A 27520-nucleotide genomic window follows, 5' to 3' on the forward strand; every position below is an offset into this window, starting at 1 on the left:
GTTTTTCTTTTCTTCTTCTTTTTTTTTTTTTTGATATAGCCCTGTATTTAGATTCATTCCACAAATTTTATTGGTCCAATAATAAAGTACCACATCAGAAGGTAGAAAAGGAAAAGGTATATAAGATGCTTCCTGTGTTGGTGCTACATTATTCTCCTTTTGTTTATCCTCCCTAAATAAATGCCAACAATAAATATTGTCTTCATTTATTCAACAAGTAACTGAATGCCTATTGTAACTTTCAAAGTTTATGAAACCCTTACACAATCATTTCACTTAATACCCTCCCAAAGATTTTATGAAGAATCAAGGCCAGTGTCAATTTTGTTTTATTTTTTTTTACTTGTTTTATTTTTTATTTTTTAAAATTTACATCCAAATTAGTTAGCATATAGTGCAACAATGATTTCAGGAGTAGATTCCTTAGTGCCCCTTGTCCATTTAGCCCATTCCCCCTCCCACAACCCCTCCTGTAACCCTCCGTTTGTTCTCCATATTTATGAGTCTCTTCTGTTTTGTCCCCCTCCCTGTTTTTATCTTATTTTTGTTTCCCTTCCCTTATGTTTATCTGTTTTGTCTCTTAAAGTCCTCATATGAGTGAAGTCATATTATTTTTGTCTTTCTCTGACTAATTTCACTTAGCATAATACCCTCCAATTCCATCCACGTAGTTGCAAATGGCAAGATTTCATTCTTTTTGATTGCCGAGTAATACTCCATTGTATATATGTACCACATCTTCTTTATCCATTCATCCATAGATGGACATTTGGGGTCTTTCCATACTTTGGCTATTATAGCAGCATACACTGCTGCTATAAACACAGGGGTGCATGTGTCCCTTCAAAACAGCACAACTGTATCCCATGGATAAATGCCTAGTAGTGCAATTGCTAGGTTGTAGGGTAGCTCTATTTTTAGTTTTTTGAGGAACCTCCAGACTCTCTTCCAGAGTGGCTGCACCAGCTTGCATTCCCAAGGGCCAGTGTGTCAATTTTAAAAGGGGGCAAATAGTCCCCAAGAAGGTAAAAGCAATATACAGGGTTAATCATTCTCCTTCTGTCAGATACTTGGTGCCTCTCCCCTAATTTTTCATTCTTACACATCAAGGCAGGCATATATTGAAATAAATGGAATTTTAAAAATGCTATCCCTAAATAAAACTGTAAGTTAATACTGAAGGAAGAATACTAGAGAGGGGAAGATACGTCTGTCTACTGTAATATATCTTTCCCAGACAGATAAATCTTAGTGACTAATTATTTTGAAGGCTGTTGGGTAGGCATAACCTTTATCTTTAGGCCAAGTGGTTTCACTGCTAAATGTCTGCTAAGAATACCCAAGCACAGATATATTAGTTTGCTGTGAATGTGCGAAATACTGTCCTACCCAAGTGGGAAAATGTCTCTTGGGCCAAATGAAGAAAGCTTCTAACAGGCTGAAAACATGGACATTTAATACTGAGTTCATGTTGAAATTATTAGTAATAATGAGTAAGAAACTCCTCTTTATACTGTAGAGGAGTAAGTTTCCTCTAGGAACATTGTGCAATACGACTGAATGTCATATTCTCCTTACCTTATCTCAGGTGTAACAATCTCTGCTGCCAGACTATCTGAAGATTCTTGACTTCCCAAAGGCATTAACCCTACAAATACACAAACATGGATGCAAGGTTTAAGAGAGAGTATATTGATCTCCTTTAGTTTCTATATGAAACACTACTTTGAGCATTAATTTTAATATCTAAAATCTTTGTTTTAGTCAAGTAAAAGACTATCACAGTTGCCTTACGTTATTATCGTTTTAACAATTTAAAACAAATTTTGTTTTATTTTTTATATTTGACAGAGAGAGAGAGAGAGAGCATGAGCAGGGGAGGGGCAGAGAGATGGAGACAGACTCTGAAGCAGGCTCCAGGCTCTGAGCTGTCAGCACAGAACCCGACGCAGAGCCCGAACTCACAAGCAGTGAGATCATGACCTGAACTGAAGTCAGACACCCAACCAACTGAGCCACCCAGGTGCCCCTCATTTTAACAATTTTTAAGTGTACAATTGAGTGGCAATAACTATATTCATTATGCTGTGGAATCATCACCACTATTTCCAAAACTCCTTACCCAAAAACACAAATTTTGTAACCATTAAGCAATAACTCCCCATTCCCTTCTCCCTTAGCTCCTCATAACCTTTATTCTACTTTCTGTCTCAATGAATTTGCCCATTCTACACACCTCACGGAATCATACCAATATTTAACCTTTTATGTCTATATTACTTCACTTAGCATAATGTTTTGAAAACTCACACATGTAGAATTTATCAGAACTTCATTCCTTTTCATAGCCAAACACACACACACACACACACACACACACACACACACACACACACACATTTTCTTTATCCATTCCTCTATTGAGGAACATTTAGGTTGTTTCCATCTTTTGGCTACTGTGGATAATGCTGCTTTCAACACTGTTAAACCAGTATATGCTTGAGTCCTTGCTTTGAATTCTTTTGCATATTTACGTAGGAATGGAATTGCTGGATCATGTGGTAATTTTATGTTTAACCTTTTGAAGAACCACCAAACTCTTTTACCAGTGGCCTCCCATTTTACATTCCTAACAGCAATGCACAAGAGTTCCAATTTCTCCACATGCCCCCCAACACTTATTTTCCTTTCATTCTTTGGTAGTAGCCATCTAAATGGCTGTGAACTATCTCATGGTTTTGATTTGTATTTCTCTAATGACTTTGATATTGAGCATCTTTTCATATGCTTTTTTGCCATTTGTATATCTTCTTTGGAGAAATATCAATTCAAGTCACCCATTTGTGAGCTTAGCTGTTTTTTATTGTTGAGTTGTATAAGTTATATATTCTGGATTTCAATCACTTATCAAATATATATATATGATTTACAAATATTTTCTCCCCATTTTATGGGTTGCTTTTTACTCTGTCAATAGTGTTCTTCGAGGGGCGCCTGGGTGGCTCAGTCGGTTGAGCGTCCGACTTCGGCTCAGGTCATAATCTCACAGTCCGTGAGTTCGAGCCCCACGTTGGGCTCTGTGCTGATAGCTCAGAGCCTGGAGCCTGTTCAGAATCTGTGTCTCCCTCTCTCTGACCCTCCCCCGTTCATGCTCTGTCTCTCTGTCTCAAAAATAAATAAACGTTAAAAAAAATTAAAAAAAAATAGTGTTCTTCAATGCACAGAAGTTTTAATTTTGATGAAGTCCAATTTGTTTCATTTGCTGACTTAGCTTTTGGTATCAATTCCAAGAAATCATTGCCAAATCCAAAGTCATGACAATTTTCCTCTGTTTTATAGGTTTAGCCCTTACATTAGGTCTTTTACCCATTTTGAGTCCATTTTTTAAAACATGAGTTTGGATGTAGATATCCAGTTTTTCCAGCACAGTATATTGAAAAGACTTTCCTTTCCCTCACTGAATGGTTTTGACACTGTTGTTGAAAATCGACTGACGACATAAGGAAGGGTTTATTTCTGGGCTTTCTATTCTATTCTGCTGGCCTTATATGACTGTCTTTATGCCTATACCACACTACTCCAATTGCTACAATTATATTAAGTTTTGAAATAATCAGGGTGAGTTCTCCAACTTTTTTCCTTTTTAAGACTATTTTGGCTATTCAGGATCCCTTGAGATTCTATATTAATTTTAGGATGGGTTTTTCATTTTTCTGTAAGAAGTGGCAACAGTAGTTTTCAGGGTGCAAGTCTTTGCTTCCTTGGTTAAATTTATTCCCATGTATTTTATTCTCTTTGATCCTGTTATATATAAAATTATTTTCTTAATTTCCTTTTTAGATTTTTCATTATTAGTGTTTGCATATATATTTTTGCTGCTAATGTAACTGAGCTGCATCCTACAACTTTGTTGAATTCATTTTACTAGTTCTAACGGGTGTTTTTTGTTTTTTGTGATCATGCCAACTCGAAAGATAGTTTTAGTTCTTTCCAATTTAGATTAAAAAATTTTTCTTTTGTCTAATTGGTCTGGTTAGAACTTGCTGGGCTATGTTCAATAGAAGTGTAGAAGTGGTGGTAGTTGGTAGTCTTGCTTCTGATCTTAGAGGAAAAGCTTTCAGTCTTTCATAATTGAGTTGATGTGAGCTGTGGATTTTTTACATATGGACTTCATCATATTGTGGAAGTTCCCTTTCTAGCACTCTTCCTAATTTATTGAAGTTTTTTATGTTTTTTTTTTTTCTTTTAATGATGGTGTTAGACTTTGTCAAATGCCTTTTCTGCAATTGAAATGATTATGTGATTTTTCTCCCTTCATTCTCTTAATGTGATACAGTACATTGATCTTTGTATGTCTACTCTTATGTGAATTTCATGTTTTTCAATTACAGTAGCTTTATAGTAAGTTTGAAATCAGAATGTGATTTCTCCAACCTTTTCCTTTCCAAGATTTTTTTTCTTGGTTATACTGGTTCCTTTGTATTTTCACATAAATTGAATAAGTTTGTCAATTTCTACAAAGGAAATCTGCTTAGAATTTGATTGGGATTGCATTGAATCTTTATTATTCAATAAAGTCAATATTAAGAGGACTGCAGTCTTAACTAGAGTGAATTTTCTGATACCTGAACATGGATTGTCTCTCCATTTATTTAGATCTTTAGCTTGGCAATGACTTAATAGTTTTCAGTGTACAGGTCTTATGCTTATATATATTTTTTTAATTCAAATCCAAGTTAGTTAACATATAGTGTAATAATTATTTCAGGTACAGAATTTAGCGATTCATCACTTACATGTAACACCCAGTGCTCGTCTCAGCAAGTGTCCTCCTTAATGCCCTTCACCCCTTTAGCCCTTCCCCCCAACCCAAACCCTAGAGCAAATGAAGAGTTTGCTCTTTGCATTTAAGAGTCTCTTATGGTTTGCCTCTCTCTGTTTTTATATTATTTTTGCTTCCCTTCCCTTATGTTCATCTGTTTTGTATCTTAAATGCCACGAGTGAAATCATGTATTTGTGTTTCTCTGATTGACTTATTTTGCTTAGTATAATATACTCTAGTTCTATCCACATTGTTGCAAATGTTATGCTTCTTTATTAAACTTACTCCTAAGCATTTTATTCTTTATGCTACTATTGTAATTTCATTTCCAGATAATTTACTCATAGTACACAAAAATATAATTGGTATTTATATACTGATCTTTTTATATATTGAGGCCTTGCTGAACTCATTTACTAGTTCTGTGATTTTTTTTACGTCCTCCTTTCTAATCTGAATGTGTTTTATTTCTTTTTCTTGCCTGACTGCAAGAACCTCTGATACGACAATGAAAAGAAGCAGCAAGAGTGAACATCCTTTATGCACCCCCATGTTTACTGAAGCATTATTTACAACAGCCAAATTATGGAAGCAGTCCAAGTGTCCACTGATAAATAAATGGATAAAGAAAATGTGATATTCATTATATATATATATATATATATATATATATACATACATATATATATATATACATACATACACACACACATATATATATAATGCAGCCATAAAAAAGAATGAAACCATGCCATTTGTAACACCATAGAGGGAGATAGAATAATTCTAAGTGAAATAAGTCAGAGAAGGACAAATATCATATGATTTCACTCATATGTGAAATTTAAGAAACAAATGAACAAAAGAAAAAAAAAGAAACAATACAAAAAACAAACTGCTAACTATGAAGAACAAACTGATGGTTGCCAGAAGGGAGGTGGGTGGGGGGATGGGTGAAATAGGTGAAGAGGATTAAGGAGTACACTTAGAATGAGCAGTGAGTAATGTACAGTATTGTTGAATCACTATATTGTACACCTGAAACTAGTTTAACACTGTATGTTAACTATGCTGGAGTTTGATAAATAATAACACATAAAAAATAGTGATCATCCTTGCCTTGCTCCTGATCTTAGGGAAAACATTTAGTATTCACCATTAAGTATAAAGTTAGCTGTAGGTTTTTCATAGATATCCTTATTAGGTTGAGGAAGTTTCTTTCTATTGAAGCTTGCTGAGAGTGTTTCTCACAGATGGTGTCACCATTTTTTTTAACTTAATGACATAACATACATATCTCTCCAGGTCAGGCATATAAGATATAGTTCTTTTTTTAAATGGCTCTACAGTTTACAGTTGAATGAGACTTTTAGGTTGTTTCTAAATTTCACTATTATAAATGATGATTTAATTCATTAGGGTAAATTTTTTGAGCAAATTTGCTATGTCAACGACATATACATAAATAAGGTTAAAACATATAGGCTCATAGGTAGCAAAGAAACAAAAGTGTAAGTTTACATGAGATAGCCTCTCTTGATATGGGGGCTGAGAGTTAAGGAATTAAGGTTTAGGCTGATTCTTAAAATTTGGGAAAAACTTATACAGTAGATTAGAGATACATGAAAGGATTACCAAGCAGCAATGAGTATCCAATTACGTTCAGAAATAATTTTTGGTGAAGACAAGCAAGATATATAATTTTCTCAAAAGCAAAAATCTAATACTGACTACTTCAAACTAAAAAGCCTCTCCATAGCAAAGGAAACTGAACAAAATGAAAAGACAATGCACTAAATGTAAGAAAATATTTGCAAACAATACATCTGATAAGGGGTTAATATAAAAACATTTAAAGAGCTCATACAACTCAACTGCAAAAAAACCAGTTAAGAAATGAGCAGAGGATCCGAATAGACATTTCTCTGAGGAAGACATCCAGATGGCCAACAAGTACATGAAAAGATGCTGAACATCACTCATCAGGAGGGAAATGCAAATCAAGACCACATGAGCTATCACCTCACACCAGTCAAAAGGACAAGAGATAACAAGCTTTGGTGAGAATGTGGAGAAAAGGGAACCCTTGTGCACTGTTGGTGGAATGTAAGTTGGTGCAGCCATTGTGGAAAACATAAATTAAAAATAGAACTACCATATGATCCAGCAATTCCTCTTCTGAGAATTTAATCACAGAAAACGAAAATACTAACTTGAAAAGATACCTGTGCCCTCATTATTTACAATAGTTAAGACATGGAAGCAGCTTAAGTTTCCATCAATTGATATATAAACAAATTGTGAGATTATATATATATATACATATATACACACACACACATATGTATATATGAACTCCATAAGAAGGAAATCTTGCCATTTGTGATATGATGCATCTTGAGAGCAATATGCTAAGTGAATAACTCAGACACAGAAAGACAAATATTGTGTGATTTCATTTACATGTGGAATCTAAAAACAAAACAAAACAAAATAAAAAATACAAAAAAACCAAGCCACAGATACAGAGAACAGATTGGTGATTGCCAGAGGTGAGATATGAGGGGGTGGGCAAAATGGGTGAAGGGGTCAAAAGGTACAAACTTCCAGATATAAAATAAATAAGTCACACAGATATAATGTATAGCGTGGTGACTATAGTTAATAACACTATATTGCATACTGAAAGTTGTTGAGAATAAGTTAAAAGTTCTCATCACAAGAAAACAAATTTTGTAACTGTGTATGTTGACGAATGTTAATTAGACTTCGTGTGGTGATCATTTCACAATAAATACCAATATCGAATCATTAGGTTGTACACTTGAAACTAATACAATGTTATGTCAATTATACCTTAATTTAAAAAAGGAAAAAAAAAGAGAAAGATATATAACTGTCTTTAGCTGGCCCTGGTTAATTTGGAACAGAGAAAAAAAACTTTAGGCAATCTGAACTGGTGTTTGACAAGCTTTCACCATTAAGGAAAGATGGTGGTGATCAGAACAAAGTTAAATGGCTGTGAGGTGGGCTGTGTAAGCTGGAAAATGAGGCCAGAAGAGAGCTGATCAACAGAAATAGAAATCACAGAGCGGGGGGCACCTGAGTGGCTCAGTCAGTTAAGCGTCCGACTTTGGCTCAGGTCATGATCTCACGGTTCGTGAGTTTGAGCCCCGCATTGGGTTCTGGGCTGACAGCTCAGAGCCTGGAGCCCGCTTCAGATTGTGTCTCCCTCTGTCTGCTTGCACTCTGTCTCTCGCATTGTCTCAAAAATAAATAAACATTAAAAAAAATTTTTTTTAGGAACAACAGAGAGGGGGTTAAAGGTGAAATGCGGTAGGCAGAAGGAATGAGGAGGAGAAAAAGGAGGTTGTAGTCAGAGGAGAGGAAGAATTCCAGTTTTGGGTAACTGAAAAGCCAAGGGCAGGTTACTCGAACAGGGGTGAACAAACTGTGAAGCTGTACAAGTCACCGTTCAGGCTCCACATCTGCCAGCATGATGACAAAAGTGGAAGGGACTAACTTCGAGCTAAGTGCTGCTCCTTCCCTGTGAGAAGAGCAGAGTTCTACTTTGTACAGAAGTCCTGTAATGCATTGATATCCACCTCACATCTCAGGCGAAAAAAAAACCACTGACTGACTTTTAAAAGAGGTCATAAGAAACTTCCCAGAATAAAATTTTCCAGGTTTATTATTAACACAGATGATTTAACAAATGTTTATGCTTTTGATCTAATAAAATTCAAATATTTACATATAATTAAAATACAAAATAGGCCAAGTAAATCTGGTCTTATTAACTACAGCCTATTTGCCACAAAATCTGGGTAACAGTTTATAATTTATATCAACTTCATGCCTCTTCACCAGTTTTTCATTTTCATCCACTGGTGCAAGCATCTTAAAATGAATCAAAAATTTCTACTCATACTGTAAAAAATAAATGATCTTGCTTGAGCTACTGAAATGTTTTTACCTTGAGTTGTGAGCTGTCCTTCTTGCGCCTGTACACAACGAAGCTCTTCAATGGTTTCCTTCAGAGAATCCCTTTCTGTTCTTAACCTCTGGAGGGACATCAAAAATAAGGAAAGTTAGCTTTACATTTTATGAATTTATTCATCAGTGGTCTTTGCCTTACCTAAGAGAGTGATGAACAGTAGGGAACATGGACATGTTTCATGTTTTGATCTTCCATAGAAAGATCATAAAAGGACAAAATTACAACAAATTTAATATTTAACAATATTAAATATCTACTATGTGCAAGGCAATATGTTATACACAGTTAAACATAAGAAACAAAACTGTTTACTCCAGTACATTATATAAAGTACATTATATAACATTCTTTTCATTAGACATAAAAAGATCAAAGAGCTAAGACTAAATATTCATCAACCATGACAAAGTAAAAATATTTTTAAAAGATTCAAGATATGATGAACAACAACAAAAAGAATTGTGTCCTCTCAATTATACAGAAAACAGAAACGCTATTCAAATTTATAGAAAGTCATGAGCAGAACAATGTATGAGAAACAAAAGTGGTAGAAAACATAAAAGTATACAAAAGAAATTAGAGTGGAAGTAAAAACATTCTTTTAATCTTTTATTTTAGATTTATTTCTGAAACACAAATGTAAATCGTCTATAATTTAAAAACAAATAGGATCTCTAATTTTTAAATTTATAAATAGAAGGAATTATTATAGTCCAAATATGAATTAAATGTCATTGTCTTAATTTTAGCAATGTTCAAAACCAAAGTGCCTAATACATATATACTCACATCTTTTTCTTTTTGAAGACTGTCAACTTTTTCTTTTAGCCGCTTATATTCAAAATCTAATTTATCTGCTTTCTTCGATTCTTCAGATAATCTATTTTGTAGTTCTACTACCTGATACAGAAAGGTACCATTAATTTTTAAAATTTGAAACGTTGGAAATTATCACTATTTTCTTCCACAGAGCTATGAAAACTCCCCCCTCCAGCAACAAATATCAAAAAGAAAAAAAAAAGTGTACAATATAGCAGCCTAACCCAACAGAGAGAACAAGTAACAAAAATCTGCTCAGACATTATGGGTTCTAAAATCTGATTATCCAAAGTAGCAATGTACAAAATTACAAAGAATGTACAGTACAGACTTTCATTTCCTGTACTACACATAACAGAGGGGTCTGAAACTCAGCACAAAGCAAAAGAAATGCTAGGGAACAAAAAACCTGATTGCACAGCTGTGCTTACAAGAAAGTAAGAGAAAGCTTCAGGGCCTGAAATGAGTAGGAAGTCTGTATGGAAGCTACAGGTTCCACGAGGCACCAACTGCTAATACCAGGAAACTAGAGCTTTGAATGTAAAGGAAGACCAGTTGTTTAACCATCTTGGGCTCTAAAAGGTGCTGAGTCAGTAAACAGGTAGGTTAGGAAAAAAAATCCATTAGCTGGAAAAAATCAGTAAGGAAGCTTGCCTGTCATAAAGTGAGTGCTCTGGGTTTAAACAAGTATAACTTGAAAGTTTGTAACTATGGCCTACTAACATGTAGATTTGTGTTTCCATTTTTACCACGGGCTTTATCCAGCAAATCCTAACCCAGGCAATTAATTTAAAGTTGTCCTGGTTGGTAGTGCTGTGACAAATCTGGCATATACGAAACATTGTTTGGAAGAATACAACATCAACCAAAACCTCCTAGTATTCCTGAAGATAAAGAGGAGCCAAATGAAAGAGCAAAGGCCATAAAGAAGCCACCATGAACACCATTATCATTAACAACACTAACAACAAACTAGTAGAATAAGACCTGAAAGGATTTCAGATTGGAATTATTAGTTATAAAATAGTAGGTTTAATACTTAAAGTAAATAAAGATGGAAATCTAAATTAAGAAAGGAAGATGATCAGGCAGGTTTGAAGAACACTCAAAGAGAACTTTTGGAAAGAAAAATATTATCATTGAAAAACAAAGTATATTAAGCTCCAGATCAGAAATAGGTGGAGAGAATTAGTGTATTACAGAATTTCACTGCAGTGTTTCTAGTTGTAGATTCCTTATTTATTTAGTTTGTAATTCACTGTAAATACTACCTCTGATGTCCTTCATTAGTTCTAAAACAATGTTCACCCATCCTTTTCCTCAAATAACATCTTTTTATATTTCTTGCTGTTCTCTTTTCTGGAACTCTAATTGGATCATCTGATTTTAATTTAACATCTTTTAATGTCACGTATAGTTTCTTTGGGCTACATTTATTTTGGGTAGTTTCTTAGTCCGCATTCAAGTTAACTAATTCTTTCAACTTTAGTGTATGTTGAAAATTGAGTAATAAAATGTTGGGAAGAAATATACCCAGGGGGCGCCTGGGTGGCTCAGACGGTTGAGTGTCTGACTTCGGTTCAGGTCATGATCTCACAGTTTGTGAGTTCAAGCCCCACATTGGGCTCTGTGCTGGCAGCTCAGAGCCCGGAGCATGCTTCAGATTCTGTGTCTCCCTCTCTCTCTGCCCCTCCCCTGCTCACGCTGTCTCTCAAAAAATAAGCATTAAAAAATAAATTTAAAAAATAAAGAGAAATATACCCAGCAAAAAACTTGCCAGTATTCACGGTGCACAGAGCTGTTCTACTCAATCTTCTCCAACTCATTTTAAGCTAGTATAGTTTTGATGCCAAAATCAGATAAGGAAAGTATGAGATAGAAACCTTCAAGTGAATCACAGAGGCAAAATATTCTAAATAAAATGAACAAAGCAAATCTAATAATGTGAAACCAATAAATCTGCAGTGACTAAATGAGTTTTGATTCAGGAATGCAAGGATAGCTTAAGCAGAGACAATCCATTAATATAATTCATCAACATTAATAGAAAGGAAGAGCAGAATAGGAGTATCTCAATAGTGCAGGAAAAGGAGCTGATTAAGTTTAATATCCATTTAAAATAGACACCCTGAACAATATATGCTAATACATTGGCAAAACATTTAAAGCATTCTGTACAAAATCAACAAGAAATGGTTGCCTAATATGATTACTTCTATTCTGAGTTGTATTACAGGTCAAACATGCTGATTGAGAAGGAAAAAAATGGTATGGAATAGAAAAAGAGAAACAAAACTATTTTATTTGTATTTTATATGACTTCTGACAAGAGATACTGCAGACATTAGAAGTAATATGAGAATCTGGCATGGTTGTAAAATGACATAAACATCGATTTCAATTGCATAAGTAAACAACAAACTGAAAATGGTATCCTTTGTTTTGCTAATTGCAGTTATAAAATCTGAACAAGGTACCTAAGAGTAAATGTAATATGTGCATGACATTTAGAAGAAAATTACAAAACTGAAAGACACTGAAGATCTAAATAAATGGAAAGATATATTGATCAAATAGGAACATTCATTGTCATAAAGATGTCAATTCTCCCCAAATTAACCAACAAGAGTCAATGCAATAATAATTCCCAAAAGTTTTGGGTATTTAGCTAAGGAAAAGTTCTAAGAGACAGTTTTGAAAAAGAACAAGGTGTATTATCAAATATTAAATTACTAAAAATTTATAAATAAGACAGTGGGGTATTGTGTCAGAATAGACATATAAACCAATGAAACAGAAGAGAGCACCCAGAAACAAACTCACATTTAAGATGGAAACTTTAGGTATGTGATAAGATGGACTTGCAGGTCATTGTGGAAGAAACGGACTACTAAATAAATGCTACTACGTTGACTGGTTGCCTACACAGACAATGAGGTATTCAAATGGATCCTTAACCTAGCATCCTACACAAATATTAATTCTGTGTGATTTGAAGAACTAATTGTGCACAAAACTAACTTTAAATCTTTGTTAAGAAAAGAGAGGTTAGTCTTACATCTTTATGTAGGAAATTATTTAAGACAAAAGACAAAATATTGAAGACAATATCATAAAAAGATATTTAAAGTTAATCAATCTCAAAAAAGGTAAAGAGAAAGGTCACAGAATGGTAGGAAATAAAAATAGCAAGTGTAATTGACAAAAGATTAATAGCAAGACCATATAAAGAACTTTCAGAAATCAGCAAGAAATAACACAATTTTAAAAATGAATAGAAGATTAAAAATGGGCAATTCACAAAAGAAATGTAATCAGTAAATATATTTGTAATTAGGGTAATGCAAAGTATAATCATGAGGCAACACGATTTCATATTCAACCAACTGGCAAAATTTCAAGTGTGACAATACTATGTGTTGGTGATGATGTGGAACAACAGGGATTCATACAAACTTCTGGTTAGTAATACAATCATTTTGAAGAGCAATTTAGCAGTATCTCATTAAATGAAGATACTCTAGGAAGAAATTCCTTATAGCTGTAAAACTTTCACACATGTATAGAAGAGGACATGTTCAATACTATTCATTGTGATATTTCTTGTAATTAAAAGAAATGTTGAAACATCCTATGTTGTCCTTCAATAGGAAAATGGATAAGCTGTGGTTTCGTGACTCAACAGGATACTGTATAGCAGTACATATGAAACGAATAAAGCTATACCTGTCAACATAAACAAATTTCACAAATATACTGAGCAAAGTAAATCACAGAAGAGTCTTTTTACTATATCATTTAGAGTTCATATATAGAGTTTATAGAGAAACATGTCAAAAATGTTACACATTATATATACACATATATACATATACACACACACACACACATATATATATATATATACACACACACACATACATACATACATACATACATACGTATACACATACATGAGTAAATATATATGCACCAAAAGAATAAAGAGATGCACGGGAAAGAAAACTACAAAACAGCATAGTGGTTACTATAATGAAGAGGGGAAGAGTATGTTTTATTTTTTTAAGCATAGATACTTATTCTTTTACTTTTGTGTATTTCTTAAGTATTACATAATAACTTAAAAATAAAAAACAATAAAAAGATTTGCTATAGAGACTAGTTGGTAACCTCTGGATAAGAACTAAGTTTTAATGTTAGCTATACTGGAATTAAAATTAAGAACTTAGTAAGAAAAAAAGAACGAAGTTTCCATAGGTAAAAAACAGAATACTGTGAAAACAAAAGTCAGTGGATTTTTGGTAAGCCACAGTATTATAATGGAAAGCTTGCTTGAAAACATCATTAAGAAACTTTGTTACTATTCTTTTTACCTGTCTCTTATATGTCTCAAGTTGACTTCGAGCTGCATTGGCTTTTCTTAACTCTTCCTCTAGACTGACAGTGTTCTGCATATACATAGTATTCTTTTCTTCTAAGAGTTTAACCTGACGCCTCAAATCACCAAGATCTTCTAGCTTCTTTTTATATGATTCCACTTGGCCTTCTAGTTTAGACACTTTATCAGAAGAATGTCTAGAATGAGATGGGAAATCAGAAATCAGAAACACATCGAGTTGTAAAGCTGTTTTAATAGTGCTAAACCAAGAGGGACTGCCAGAAAAGAACACATTCAAATGAAGTTATAAGACCAAAGGTGACTCTAGATTAATGTTTTGTTCAGGCTAAAAAATATGACCAAAATTACAGCAAAACTTGTAATGGAGAATGTCATATAATTTCAGGAAAGCAAGTGGTGGTGGTGGGGTGTGTGTAGGGGGGTAGCCAGCACAGTGACATGTAGCAAAGAAGCAAAATAAATTGTGCAGTGTCCAAATGATTTGGCAATTAGAATGACATTAGTGACCAAAGGAACAGCCATTTCCGTGCAGCAGTGGGAGTAGGAGAGGGCACATTTTAAGGAGTTAAGGAGAGAATGTAAATTTTACCTTGTGTAATCTAAATTTGTTCTGGAGGGAAGGAGAGAGGAGTAAGTCTTTTTTCTAAGATGAGAGACCTAAACATATAAATATATGCTAAAGTGGGAGATCCAAATGCAAAGAGAAATGATAACAGATGGAACACAGTCCTTGTGTAAGCAAGAAGTATTGAGACCCAGAGCTCTGAAGAAGGAATCAGCACTGGACATGAGAAAGAATGACAAGTCTACATTCTAAAAGCAAAAATGAAAAGATAGGTGGGAATGCAGGGCAGTTAGAGGTGCAGGAAGTACAGGACATGGAGAGTCCCCACAGCTCATGGTTTTTCCTTGATGCAGTAGGAGACAATGTCATCTACTGAGACTAAAGCATTGAGAGGTGGGGGGGGGGGGGGGGGGAGGTGTGGGTGTCCAGGTGAAAAGAGTTATGGAAATAGGTGCTAGCTATGAGAGAAATGGGAGACAGAGCTATCTTTCATGAGCAGCAGAATGGTGGACCACAGGTAAGAGCCCAAGGAAGAGTAAAGATCATGGCTTTGTAGTAGGACAAAACTGTATCACTATGTGATTTTCTCTATTCATTCTCAGTATTCAAAGAGCAAAAGTGTAAATGGCTGGAATGATCCGACAGAAGATAGATTATACAAGTGGAATGGTGGCAAATTGAGGTGGCAGAGAGTGAAGGCACTTAGTGAGAGAACAGTCGAGGTGCAGGTAAACTGGTCCAGCAAGGAAATGATGCCTCGTGGGGTGTGACAGTATCCGAGAAAGAGGAAGACTGAGTGAGCAGAGGACTTGAAATTAAAGAAAAGGAGTCATAATAAGAAAAGCTCCAGAGCTACACAAGTATTTAGTGATGGTCGGAGACTAGTTTCTATTTAACAAACATTTATACAGCACTTACTTACTTGACAGATGCTGTTCCAACGGTTTAGAAATAAAAACTTACTTAGTTCTGCATCTAAATCTGAGGTGGGAGGTGTATTATCTCCATTTTACAGATGAGAAAATGGTTACACGAGAGGTTAAATAAATGACAGCACTGGAATCTGAACCCAGTTAAATACCCTGCTATGCTCAGAGATCCTAGAGTTTATGAGTGGCAGAGCTGTTCTGGGTGATGACAGGCCTGAGAGGTCACAAAGATGGGAAAACTGTTTACCTAAGAACATCTATTTCATCTTTTAGAGACTGAGCGTCATCTGCCAAAGTGGTTAGTTCATCATTCTGTTGCCGGAGTTCAGAGATTTCCTTTTCTAACTCTTCACAGCGTATACGATAATCATCTTTGGCTGCTTCTAGTCTGTAATCAAAACAAAATAGACCAAGAAAGTACTATTTATTGTCTAATAATTCTCCTTAGAACAGCAAAAGGAAATAAAAAACATGAGAATACACTCTTGAACCTGTCTCCTACTTCTGTGACCATAAGCTCTATCTTCAAGTTTTATCCTGAAATGGATTCCACTGGTCCAAGGCTTATGGAAACATAACAACTGATTATCACCCCTCTGTTCAGAAAGTTAGACATCACGTAATATTTTTCCAAATACAGAACATAAAATTTATTTAAAGTTTTATTTGTGACCATGAAATTAACAGATGTTCCTTGTTGAAAATTTATAAAATACAGAAAAGCAAGCAAGAAAAAAATATGTATTAATCTAAGTAGATAATACTGTTAATTAACATTTTTGAGTATATCCTCTAGTCTGGTTGCTATTCATAGGTCTTTTCCCCTCTAAATATGGATAATACCGTTCATACCTCTTATTTTATTTCGCTTTAACATAAATCTTTACTTTTGATTTACAGGATTGTCTCTAATGTCACAAATATTTATTGTTGATTATTTATTTTTTTTATTTGAGAGAGAGAGAATGAGAGTGAGTGAGCATACGAGTGGCAGAGAGGGGCAGAAGAAGGCAGTCTGACGTGCGGTTTGATCCCCTGAACACTGAGAATCAGGACCTGAGCTGAAATCCAAGAGTGGGATGCTCAACTGACTGAGCCACCAGGTGCTCCCGACTTTTAAAAAATTTTTTTGAGAGAAAGAGGGAGCCTGAGTGGGGAAGGAGTGGAGACAGGGAGAGAGAGAGAATCTTAAGCAGGCTCCATGCCCAGCAAGGAGCCTGACCAACCACGAGATCATGACCGGCACAGAAATCAGGAGTCGGACTCTTAACCAACTGAGCCACCTAGGCGCCCCCTCAGGTGTTCCTTTGTTTACTTTCAATTTTATTTATAGAAGTATTTCAATTTAACAGAAATTCCTAATTTCTGTGTAATTCTATTGATGCATTTTCTACCTTATAGTTTTCACTTTTGGTGTATGATTATAAAGCTTTTTTCTTTTATATAAAACATAAAAATATTACAAATATTTTAAAATATATTTAAATATAAATAAATTTAATAAATAAATTTTAATAATTTAATGAATAAATTTTACTATAATTAAATACAAATTTAAATAAATTTAAATATACACATATATAATACAATATTATAAAAATATTTTATATTTCTTGTCAGTATTTAACAGGGTTTCTTTTTTTTTTTTGAATTTTTTTTTTTTTAAATGTTTATTCATTTTTGAGAGACAGAGAGAGACAGAGCATGAGTGGGGGAGGGGCAGAGAGAGAGACACACACAGAATCCGAAGCAGGCTCCAGGCTCTGAGCTGTCAGCACAAAGCCCGAAGCGGGGCTTGAACTCACAGACTGCGAGATCATGACCTGAGCTGAAGTCGGATGCTCAACCGACTGAGCCACCCAGGTGCACCCAGGGTTTCATTTTTAACACTAAAATTCTCAATTTCCCCTGGAATTAACTTTAGTATATGATGTAATGTAGGAATCTAACTTTTCCTGCCAAAATATTTACCTACTATCCCAAAACCATTTAACAGATAATTTAATCTTTACCTATTGATTAGAAAATGCCACCTTTGTCATATTAGAAATTTATGTATACACTTGGGTCAGTTTTCTGGATCTGCATTTGTGTTACTGGTATGTCTACTTTGCTGCACCAATACCAAAATTAGTACAGGTGTGTAACGTTTCAACAATGGACACGGCAAGCACTCCCTCATTATACTTTGAGTGTAAACGTTCTGGGAATCTCCTGCTCAATACTTCTGGCTGAACACAAAATGTGAATTGGAATCAAGTTCAAATTATATAATAATTTAAGAGAAAATGGCATTCTTACAATGCGCCTTTAAAAACGTGTAAAAAAAACCAAAGTAAACAAACAGATGTTATCGTTCTCCATATACTGAAATACTTTTTATGTACGACTAAGAAGTTTTTGTTGTACAAGTCCCTCATATTCCTTTTAAATTTTATTATTCCTTGGGTACTTATAAACTTACAAAAGCAAGTTTTTCCTGATGATCCTACCTAGTTATTACTAGAACATCTTATGACCTATACAAATGTCTTATAGTTACTCTCTTCCCATTAAGTGTTTACCGGTTCTGAGAACTTTAGGTTGATTCACTTCACATTTTCTAGGTGGACCAACCTATTATCCATAAATAATGATCATTTACTTTTTGTCATTCCAAAATTTTATCTTATTTTTATTTCATTTTCTAGAAAAGTAATAACTAAATTGTATCTGTGTGTTAGGCAATATTCTCAGTACTTTTCACATGTTAACTCATTTAATACAAAAATTCTAGAAAGTAGGTAATTTTTAGACCATCTTACAGTGAATGCAATGGAGGCATGCCCAAAGTTACACAGCTACTAAGTGGCAAAGCCAGGATTTTTGGAATGTCTAGAAAAAAACTCAAATACTAGATTAATACAAATTATCATCTTGTTCTCTACTGAGAATTTCACACACCAACCTTATTTTATACTATTCCTTCTCCTTTAACTTATGGATTGAAAGAGCTAAAATAAGAAATTTAATAGTTATTGTAATAGACTTAATAACAGGTTAACGATCCTGGCATAAAGTTTATTGTAATAAAGTACCAATTGAAGTTGCTCTTGTTTTATTTAGGATTATTTAAAAAATACTCATATATCAGATGTTAGTATTTTTAAAAATTATTTTTGTTGGGTTTGATGTAAGGGAAGGAAAAGTGAAAGTAAATTCTTATGCTCCAGATGTTATCATTGTCTAGAAAATTGGATTTAACCGCCCCCCCACCATTTACTTTTAAATATTTGAAATCTACAGACAATTTGAAAGACTAGTTCATGGATACCTGCACACCCTTTGCTAGATTCATCTACTTATTGTTAACATTTTGCCTCATATGCTTTCTCTCACTTTATGGGTAAACACATACATAAAATACACACGTACATTTTTTTTTGAGAACTATCATAAAGGAAGCTGCAGAGGTCATGACCCTTCACCCCTAAATACTACAGCAGTAAGGATAGTCTTATTCATCATCGCAATACCATTATTATATCTAAGACGATTAATATTAATTTATCTAATATGTAGTCCATATTTATCCAACTGTAGTAAAAATGTTCCCTCTTTCCACTTTGATCCAGGATCCAAAGAAAAATTTTCACATTATCTTTAGTTGTATTATCCCTTTTGTATTTCCTTCCTTTTGTTTTTTATAATATTGACTTTTTTGATGGGTGGCTGGGTGGCTCAGTCAGTTAAAGTGTCGGACTTCAGCTCAGATCATAATCTCGCAGTTTGTGGGTTTGAGCCCCAGGTCGGACTCTGTGCTGACAGCTCAGAGCCTGGAGCCTCCTTCAGATTCTGCGTCTCCCTCTCTCTCTCTCTGCCCCTCCCCCACTTGCAATCTGTCTCTCTCTTAAAAATAAACATTTAAAAAATATAAAAAAATAAAAAGAAAAAAGAAACTCCTATTTTTTTGACTTTTTTGAGTAGTCTTACCCATCTTTAAGGATATTCCTTATTCTGATTATTTCTTCATGATTACATTCAGGTTAAATATTTGGCAAAAATACTATACAAGTGACACTGTGTACCGTGTGGGTGGTGCTGCTTAGTTTGATGATTTAATTAAATGGTAACTGCCAGATCCCTCCATTAAAAAAATATATTGTCCCTTTTGTAATTAAAAATAATCCATGAGGGGCGCCTGGGTGGCTCAGTCAGTTAAGTATCTGACTTCAGCCCAGGTCATGATCTCACAGCTCATGAGTTCAAGCCCTGCATCAGGCTCTGTGCTGACCGCCTGGAGCCCGCTTTTGATTCACTCTCTCCCCTCCTCTACTCATGCGCGCGCGCGCTCTCTCTCTCTCTCTCTCTCTCTCTCAAAAATAAATAAAAACATTAAAAAAAATTAAAAGCACAATACCACTATCACATATATTAAAATTAATAATTTCTTCAAAAAAAATCTATGAGAGTTAAAACTTAAAAGCTCGTATCAATGCTCAAAAAAGAAAAAATATGAAAGGTACAAGGTTATAATACAGATAACCCAGAAGAATTATATTTGACTATAAGGAATAATAAATACTAAGAGGTATAAATATGTAGTACTGATAAGTACTTGAATTGTTTAAGCGCTTCAAAATAATAATTGCAATATGTACTACAACATGTATTCTGGAACAAATAAAAGACTCAGACACTATTTCCTTCATAATGAATACACAGGACAATTCTAAATACCACTTCCCCAAACCATACTTTAAAAACTAGCCACAATTTAGGGGCACCTGGGTGGCTCAGTTGGTTAGGCATCCAACTCTTGCTTTCAGCTCAGGTCATGGTCTCACAGTTCAGGAGTTAGAGCCCTGCGTTGGGCTCCATGTACTGACAGTGCGGAGCCTGCATGGAATTCATTCTCATTCTCATATTCTCTCTCTCTCTCTCTCTCTCTCCCGCCCGTCCACCCCTCAACCCCCCTTCAAAACAAAACAAAGCAGAAAAAAAACTAGCCATAATTTAGAAACAAAAGGGTACAGTCATACTTAGATTTTACTATCTACCAATTCTGTCTTAGAAGGTCAAGATTAAGATGAAGGGTTCTCAAACTTTTTGGTCTCAAGACCTCTTCACACTCTTAAAATCACTGACATTTCAAAGAACTTTTGTTTACATAGGTTTTATCTATGGATATTTACTTATCATATTTAAAACTTAAAACAGAAATACCTAAATATACTGAAAAGGACAGTAATAAAACTATTATATCAATATAGACAACACATCATTTATGAAAAATAACTGTATATCCTAAAACACAAAAATAGGGAGAAGAGTGGTGATGTTTTACATTTTTGTGATTCAAATAATCCAGTCTCACAGGAAACAGCTGGGCTGTCATAGCTATTTCTATATTCACCTGTTGTGACACCTTTTTGGCTGAAATGTATGAAGGAAATCCACCCTTGCACAGACATGTAGGTAGAAAAGGGATGGGCTGGAAGCCTCTCTGAAAGGGTCTCTGCAAACCTGCAGGGGCCCACAGACCATATCTTGAATTGCTCATGTAGACCACAGGGGATGAACTATTTCTAAGGTTTCAGAAAAGACTTAAATATAGTTTTTTATTTTTTCCTGTTAAAGCAAAATATATGTCTTACTGCTAAATCCTTCAATTGTGTGGTTCTGTTTTATCTGGCAGGATGCCAAATTTTTCCTTTTCTCCTTTTCCCTTTCACCATCCAATTGCCAAAGGGTGATTCTCCCTTCCTCTTAGCCTTTTCCTCTCCCAGAAGATGTGTTTAGAAAACAGTCCCTCTAAATTAGCTTGCCCTTTAAAAATAAGCCTATCTCTATAAATCATGGACCTGGCCTTTTTATTGTGTCCCTTTAAACCAAGTACCTGCAAAGGGCACCAATCTCTTTATGTTAGTGCCACTATGTTTTCAGGGTATCTGGTCCTTTAAGGCAACTCACTTGACTTTAAAATCTTTTCCCTGCAGTTTGTGGTTTAATCTCTTTTTTGTCTTAAAACTGATTTCAGATTTTGAGTGAGTTTAATCTTTCTGATGATCTCTCCAACTTAACCTTACCCTCAGGCCCTGTATTTTTCTGTCTTCCTCTAATTTTTTGTTAATCTGCCTTTTACTTGCCTGAAAGCACCTAGCAGGATGGGGTGGGACAGGTGTATGGGATGTGTGGTTCTTGTTTGCTTTTCTCACAAGAACAGCTGACGCATACTGTCTTTCAGGTAATATTGAGCGTGTGGTTTTGATAGACTTTTTCCTAGGTATGAAGTTACCTTTGTGTCACGTGGGAAGATTTGGGGAAGTTGTTTATTTTACATCCTCCTGTGGTTTGCAGCCACCTAGTGTTATAGTCCTAACACTATATTCTTAACTTTAAAAGACAATTACCAAATGTTTTAACGGATAGACTTTAGTGAGGGGTCTTTTACCTGAATGTTTCTTCTTGGAGTTGTTCTAATTGAGTTTGGAGCTGCAGATGCCTTCTTCCTGCAGGACTGTTCGGATCTTCTATAGAATCAGATTGATTAAGTCTTTCCATTAATACCTGATTCTCTGCCAAAAGACTACTTTTCTCCTCTTGCAATGCTGCAACCTGTTAGAATATAGGAAGACAGCAATTATTTCTTCCAATTACACTGGCATCAGCACAATCACTTGTGAATTACCATTATGAATTAAAGCCTGTTTTGATCAACCTCCACTGCAAACATTTACACTACCTTTGAATACTGCACAGGCAGAGCAATATATAAGAGTAAGCAGGAATTCATTCTTTACATCTGAAAAGATAGTCCACCAAGTAAGATATGTAAATGGCAACTAAGCACACAAAAAGATACTCATGATTAATCATTAAGGAAATGTAAATTACAACCACAATGTTCTACCAATACACTCCTAGAAAGGCTAAAATAAAAAATACTGGCTATACCAAGTGTTGGCAGAGATGTAGAATAAATGGAAGTCTCTTACGCTTTTGGTGACAATGTAAAATGTTTCAAGCACTTTGGAAAACAGCTTTGCGTTTTCAAAAAAAATTAAACATGCAACTACTACATGACCTAGGCAGTATTTACTTACTCAAGAGAAATTAAAGCACATGGCCACACAGATTTATAAAGAATGTTAACAGCTGTTTTATTTGTAATAGAGAAAAACTAGAAACAACACAAATGTTCATCAACAGGTTAATTGGTAAATTCTAGTATGTGGATATAAGACAATACTATTGGGCAATGAAAAAGAATTAACTATGGATACCATCAACACAAACGAATCACAAAATAATGAAAAAAATCAGACAAAAAAGTATACAATGTATGATTCCTTTTATATACAATTCAAGAAGATACAAACAAACCTATAGTGACAAAGCAGAGCTGGGGACTGGAGGGGGACTACAGAGTCATGAGAAAACGTTTGAGGGTGATGGGTTCATTATATCAATTGCGGTAATGTTTTCACACATCAATACATGTCAACAGTTTTGAATGTACACTTCAAATATGAGCAGTTTATTATATGTTCATTTTATCTCAATAAAGCTGTAATAACAAAAGTTAACTGCCATTTCTAATTCTTGCTCCCCATCCTCCACTTTCTCTTGAACTCATTCTAGCTGGGCTATTGGCCCTACCATTCTACAAAACTGCTCATCAGATCACTACTGACACCTCCGTGTCACTGCGATCAATCAATGTTTGAAGCAACTGACCACATACTCCTCCTTGAAGCATTTCCTTCACTTGGCTACCAGGACCCCTTACTCTCCTGGTTTCTATACCAGCCTACCAGGCTTCCCTGTCTCCTTAGTCAATTCCTCTTTATTTCCCTGCCATTAGACTACCCTACAGCTTTTCTTCTTTACATACAGTGATGGCTTCCAGTTTCATGGCTATAAATGTCCTTGATTCAGTGATAACTTGCACATTTCTATTTCTAGCCTGCATGCCTAAACTGGACATCATTTACACTTGGATGTCTAACAGGCATCTCAAATTTAAATTGTCCAAGTGGAGCTCTTAATCGCTTCTCACTCTCATTCCCTCCAGTCTTTCCTATTTCAGTGAAAAGGAACTCTGTCCTTCCAGTTGCTCAGTCATAATCCTTAACATCTTTCCTTCATACTTACATCCAATTTGTCAGAAAATATCATTGGCTATACCTTCAAACATATTTTGACCACTTCTTAACAAGCCCTAAATTCCAATCTAAGCTAACATAATTTTTTTTTGCCTGGATTTGTGCAGTGGTTTCTTAATTAGTCTTCTAAATTTGGCCCTTGCCTCCCTTTAGTCTATTGTCCATACACCGGTCACAATAATCCATTTAAACAAAGTCAGCTCACATGACTACTTTGCTCAAAATCCTCCAACGACTTCCCATTTATTCAAAGTCAAAATCTTTACAAAGGCTTCTAAGGCCTCTTCAGACTGATATCCACTTCACACACTCTCTTCAGAAGGCACTCAGTAACATTTGTTGAATAAATGAATGAAGCTAAAATGCCAGCTCTATAATTTGTCAGGTTTCTATAAATGCATGAGTCTTGTCTCAGAAGACAGCAGTGGCTCTATTCCATGTCACTGGACTATTTCATCCATTTCTGCACCTTCCTCCTTTTTTTTTTTTTTAAATGATGTATGCCTGTGTATTTGGCAAAAGTCCTTTTCACACACACGGAAAACGGAGACTACAGGCATACCTTGTTTTGCTGTACTCCTCAGTACTGCCATTTTTACACATTGAAGGTTTGTGGCAATCCGGTCTAAAGTCTATCGGCACCATTTTTCCAACAGCACTGCTCACTTCATGTCTCTGTCACATTTTGATAATTCTTATAATATTTCAAACTTCTTCATTATTATTGTATTTGTTACGGTGATCTTCGATGTTGCTATTGGAATTGCTTTGGGGTGCCACCAAACACACCCATATAAAATGGTTAATTTAGTTGGTAACTGTTGAGTGTGGTCTGAGTGCTCCACTGACCAGCTGTTCCTCCCCCACTAGTCTATCTCACTCCTCAGGCCTCCCTATACTCAGAGACACAAAAATACTGAAATTATTAGGCCTACTATACCCTGTAAGTGTTCAAGTGAAAGGCTGCGCATCTCTCATTTTAAATCAAAAGGCAGAAATGATTAAGCTTAGTGAGAAAGGCACGTTGAAAACTGAGATAGGCTGAAAGCCAGGCTTCTTGTATTAAACAGTGTAGCCAAATTGTGAATGCAAAGGAAAAATTCTTGAAAGAAATTAAAGGTTTAAAGCTACTCCAGTGAACACACAAATGATAAGACAGTGAAACAACAGCCTTATTGTTGATATGGAGAAAGTTTTAGTGGTCTGGAGGGATCAGCCACAATATTCCCTTAGGGCAAAGCCTAATCCGGAGCAAGGCCCTAACTCTCTTCAACTCTATGAGGGCTGAGAGAGGTGAGGAAGCTGTGGAAGAAAAGTCTGAAGCCAACAGAGGTTGGTACATGAAGTAAAAGGGAAAAACTACCTCCATAACAAAAATTGCAAGATGAAGTAGCAAGAGCTGATATAGAAGCGACAGACACCAAATTATCCAGGAAATTAAGGAGTTGAGATAATTCATGAAGGTGGCTACACTAAACAGATTTTCAATGTAGATGAGAAATTCTCTTCTACTGGAAGAAGAGACTATCTAGGACTTTCACAGCTAGACAGGAGAAGTCAATGCCTGACTTCAAAGCTTCAACAGACAGATCGACTCTCTTATTAAACATTGATGCACCTGGTGAGTTTAAGTTAAAGCCAATGTTCATTTACCATTCTGAAAATCCTAAGGTCCTTAAGAATTAATGCTTAATCTGCCCTGCCTGTCCTCTACCCATGGAACCAGAGTCCCGATGACAGCACATCCGCTTACAACATGGTTTACTAAATATTTTAAGTCTACTGTTGAGACCTACTGCTCAGAAAAAAAGATGACTTCAAAAATATTACTGCTCACTGACAATGCCCCTGGTGACCCAAGAGCTCTGATGGAGAAGTACAATGAGATTAATGTTCAAACCTGCTAACACGATATCCACTCTGTAGACTATGGATCAAGGAATAATTTAGACTCTCAAGTCTTATTATTTAACCAACACATTTGGGGGGCACCTGGGTGGCTCAGTTGGTTATGTGTCCAACTTGTGATTTGAGCTCAGGTAATGATCTTGCGGTTCGTGAATTCGAGTCCTGAGTTGGGCTCTGCACTGACAGCATGGAGCCTGCCTGGGATTTTTCTCTTACTCCCTCCTCTCTCTGCCCCTCTCCCACTTGTGCTTGTGCCTCTCTCAAAATAAATAAATAAACATTAAAAAAAAAAAAAGAAGAAGCACATTTGGTAAAACTGTAGCTGCCACAGATTATAATACTTTTTCTAATGGACCCGGGTACAATGAATTGAAAACCTTTGGAAAGGATTCACCATTCCAGATGGCAATAGGAACATTCATGATTCATGGGAAGAGGTTAAAAAAAAAAAAAAAAAAAAATCAACATTAACAGAAGTTTGGAGGAAGCTGATCCCAAGCCTCATGGATGATTTTGGAGTTCAAGACTTCAGCGGAGAAAGTAACTGCAGATGTGGTGGAAATAGCAAGAGAACTAGAATTAGAAATGGAGCTTGGGGGCACATGGGTGGCTCAGTGGGTTGAGCATCTGGCTCTTAATTTTGGCTCCGGGCATGATCCAGGTCATGGGATGGAGCCTGCGTCCAGCTCCTCACTGAGCATGCAGCCTGCTTAGATTTTAAGATTCTCTCTCTCTGCCCCTCTCCCCCACTTGCACGCTGTTTCTCTAAAATTAAAAAAAAAAAAAATTCTCTTTCTCTTTCCCTCTGCCCCTCTCCCTGGCACGTGCGCTCTCTCTAAAAAAAAACAAAAACCAAACCAACCAACCAACCAAACCAACCAAAAAAGAAATGGAGCCTGAAAATGAGACTGAACTGCTGCAATCTCAGATAAAACTTTAATAAATGAGTAGTTGCTCCATAGGGACAAGCAAAGAAAGTGACTTGGGGTGGAAAAGTGACTTGGGGTGAAGATGCTGTGAAGGTTGTTGAAATGGCAACAAAGGATTTAAAGTATCACATAAACAGTTGAGAAAGCAGCAGTAGTGTTTGAAAAGACTGACTCCAATTTTGAAAGAAGTTATACTGTGGCTAAAGTTATCAAACAGCATAACATGCTACAGAGAGATCATCTGTGAAAGGAAGAGTCAATTGATAGAGCAAATTTCATTTTAACAAACTGCCACAGCCACACCAGCCTTCAGCAACCACCATCCTGATCAGTCTATCAACAGCCATAAATGCTGAGGCAAAACACTCCACCAGCAAAAGAAATTATGATACGCTAAAAGCTAAGATGATGGTTAGCAATTTTTAGCGATAAAGTCTTCCTAAAGTGTATACATTTGTAAAAAAAAAAAAAAAGAAAGAAAGAGAATATACATTTGTTTTTATTTAAAAAAAATTTTTTAATGTTTATTTTTTGAGAGAGAGAGAGCGAGCGAGCAGGGGAGGGGCAGAGAGAGAAGGAGACACAGAATCTAAAGTAGGCTCCAGGCTCTGAGCTGTCAGCACAGAGCCCGATGTGGGGCTCGAATTTACAGACCGCAAGATCATGACCTCAGCCGAAGTCGGACGCTTAACCGACTAAGCCACCCAGGTGCCCCTACATTTTTAGACATAATGCTATTGCATATTTAACAGACTACGATAAAGGATAAACATAACTTTTATACGCACTAGGAAGCCAGATAATTCATTTGACTTGCTTTACTGGGATACCAGCATTATTGCAGCAGTATGGAACAATAACTCCTAAGTATGCTTGTAATAAAAAATGATACTTAAACATGATTTAAGAAAAAAATCAGAAAAAAAAAGGGGTTTATCATAAAAAAGCTATAGTTTCCCGCAGAGTGCTTCTGCTTCTAACAGACAACTAATTTTAACTAT

At 35.5% G+C, this 27520-nt stretch overlaps 1 protein-coding gene across 6 annotated transcripts in view; it reads right to left on the reverse strand.

Moving 5' to 3' along the window:
- The window catches only part of HOOK3 (hook microtubule tethering protein 3), a 116169-nt gene that overhangs the window by 37921 nt on the left and 50728 nt on the right, over positions 1-27520 (reverse strand). For all 6 annotated transcript variants that reach the window (XM_053901009.1, XM_019440640.2, XM_053901012.1 and 3 more), the window contains 6 exons: positions 21969-22132; positions 15783-15923; positions 14016-14217; positions 9613-9723; positions 8800-8887; positions 1579-1648 (listed from right to left, as the gene is read on the reverse strand). In XM_053901009.1, the coding sequence (XP_053756984.1) occupies positions 1579-1648; positions 8800-8887; positions 9613-9723; positions 14016-14217; positions 15783-15923; positions 21969-22132 (776 nt within the window). The remainder of the gene's footprint in view (positions 1-1578; positions 1649-8799; positions 8888-9612; positions 9724-14015; positions 14218-15782; positions 15924-21968; positions 22133-27520) is intronic.

This window comes from Panthera pardus, unplaced genomic scaffold (assembly GCF_024362965.1).
Source record: "Panthera pardus isolate Hobbes unplaced genomic scaffold, ASM2436296v1 HiC_scaffold_13, whole genome shotgun sequence".
In the NCBI taxonomy this organism is placed as follows: domain Eukaryota; kingdom Metazoa; phylum Chordata; class Mammalia; order Carnivora; family Felidae; genus Panthera; species Panthera pardus.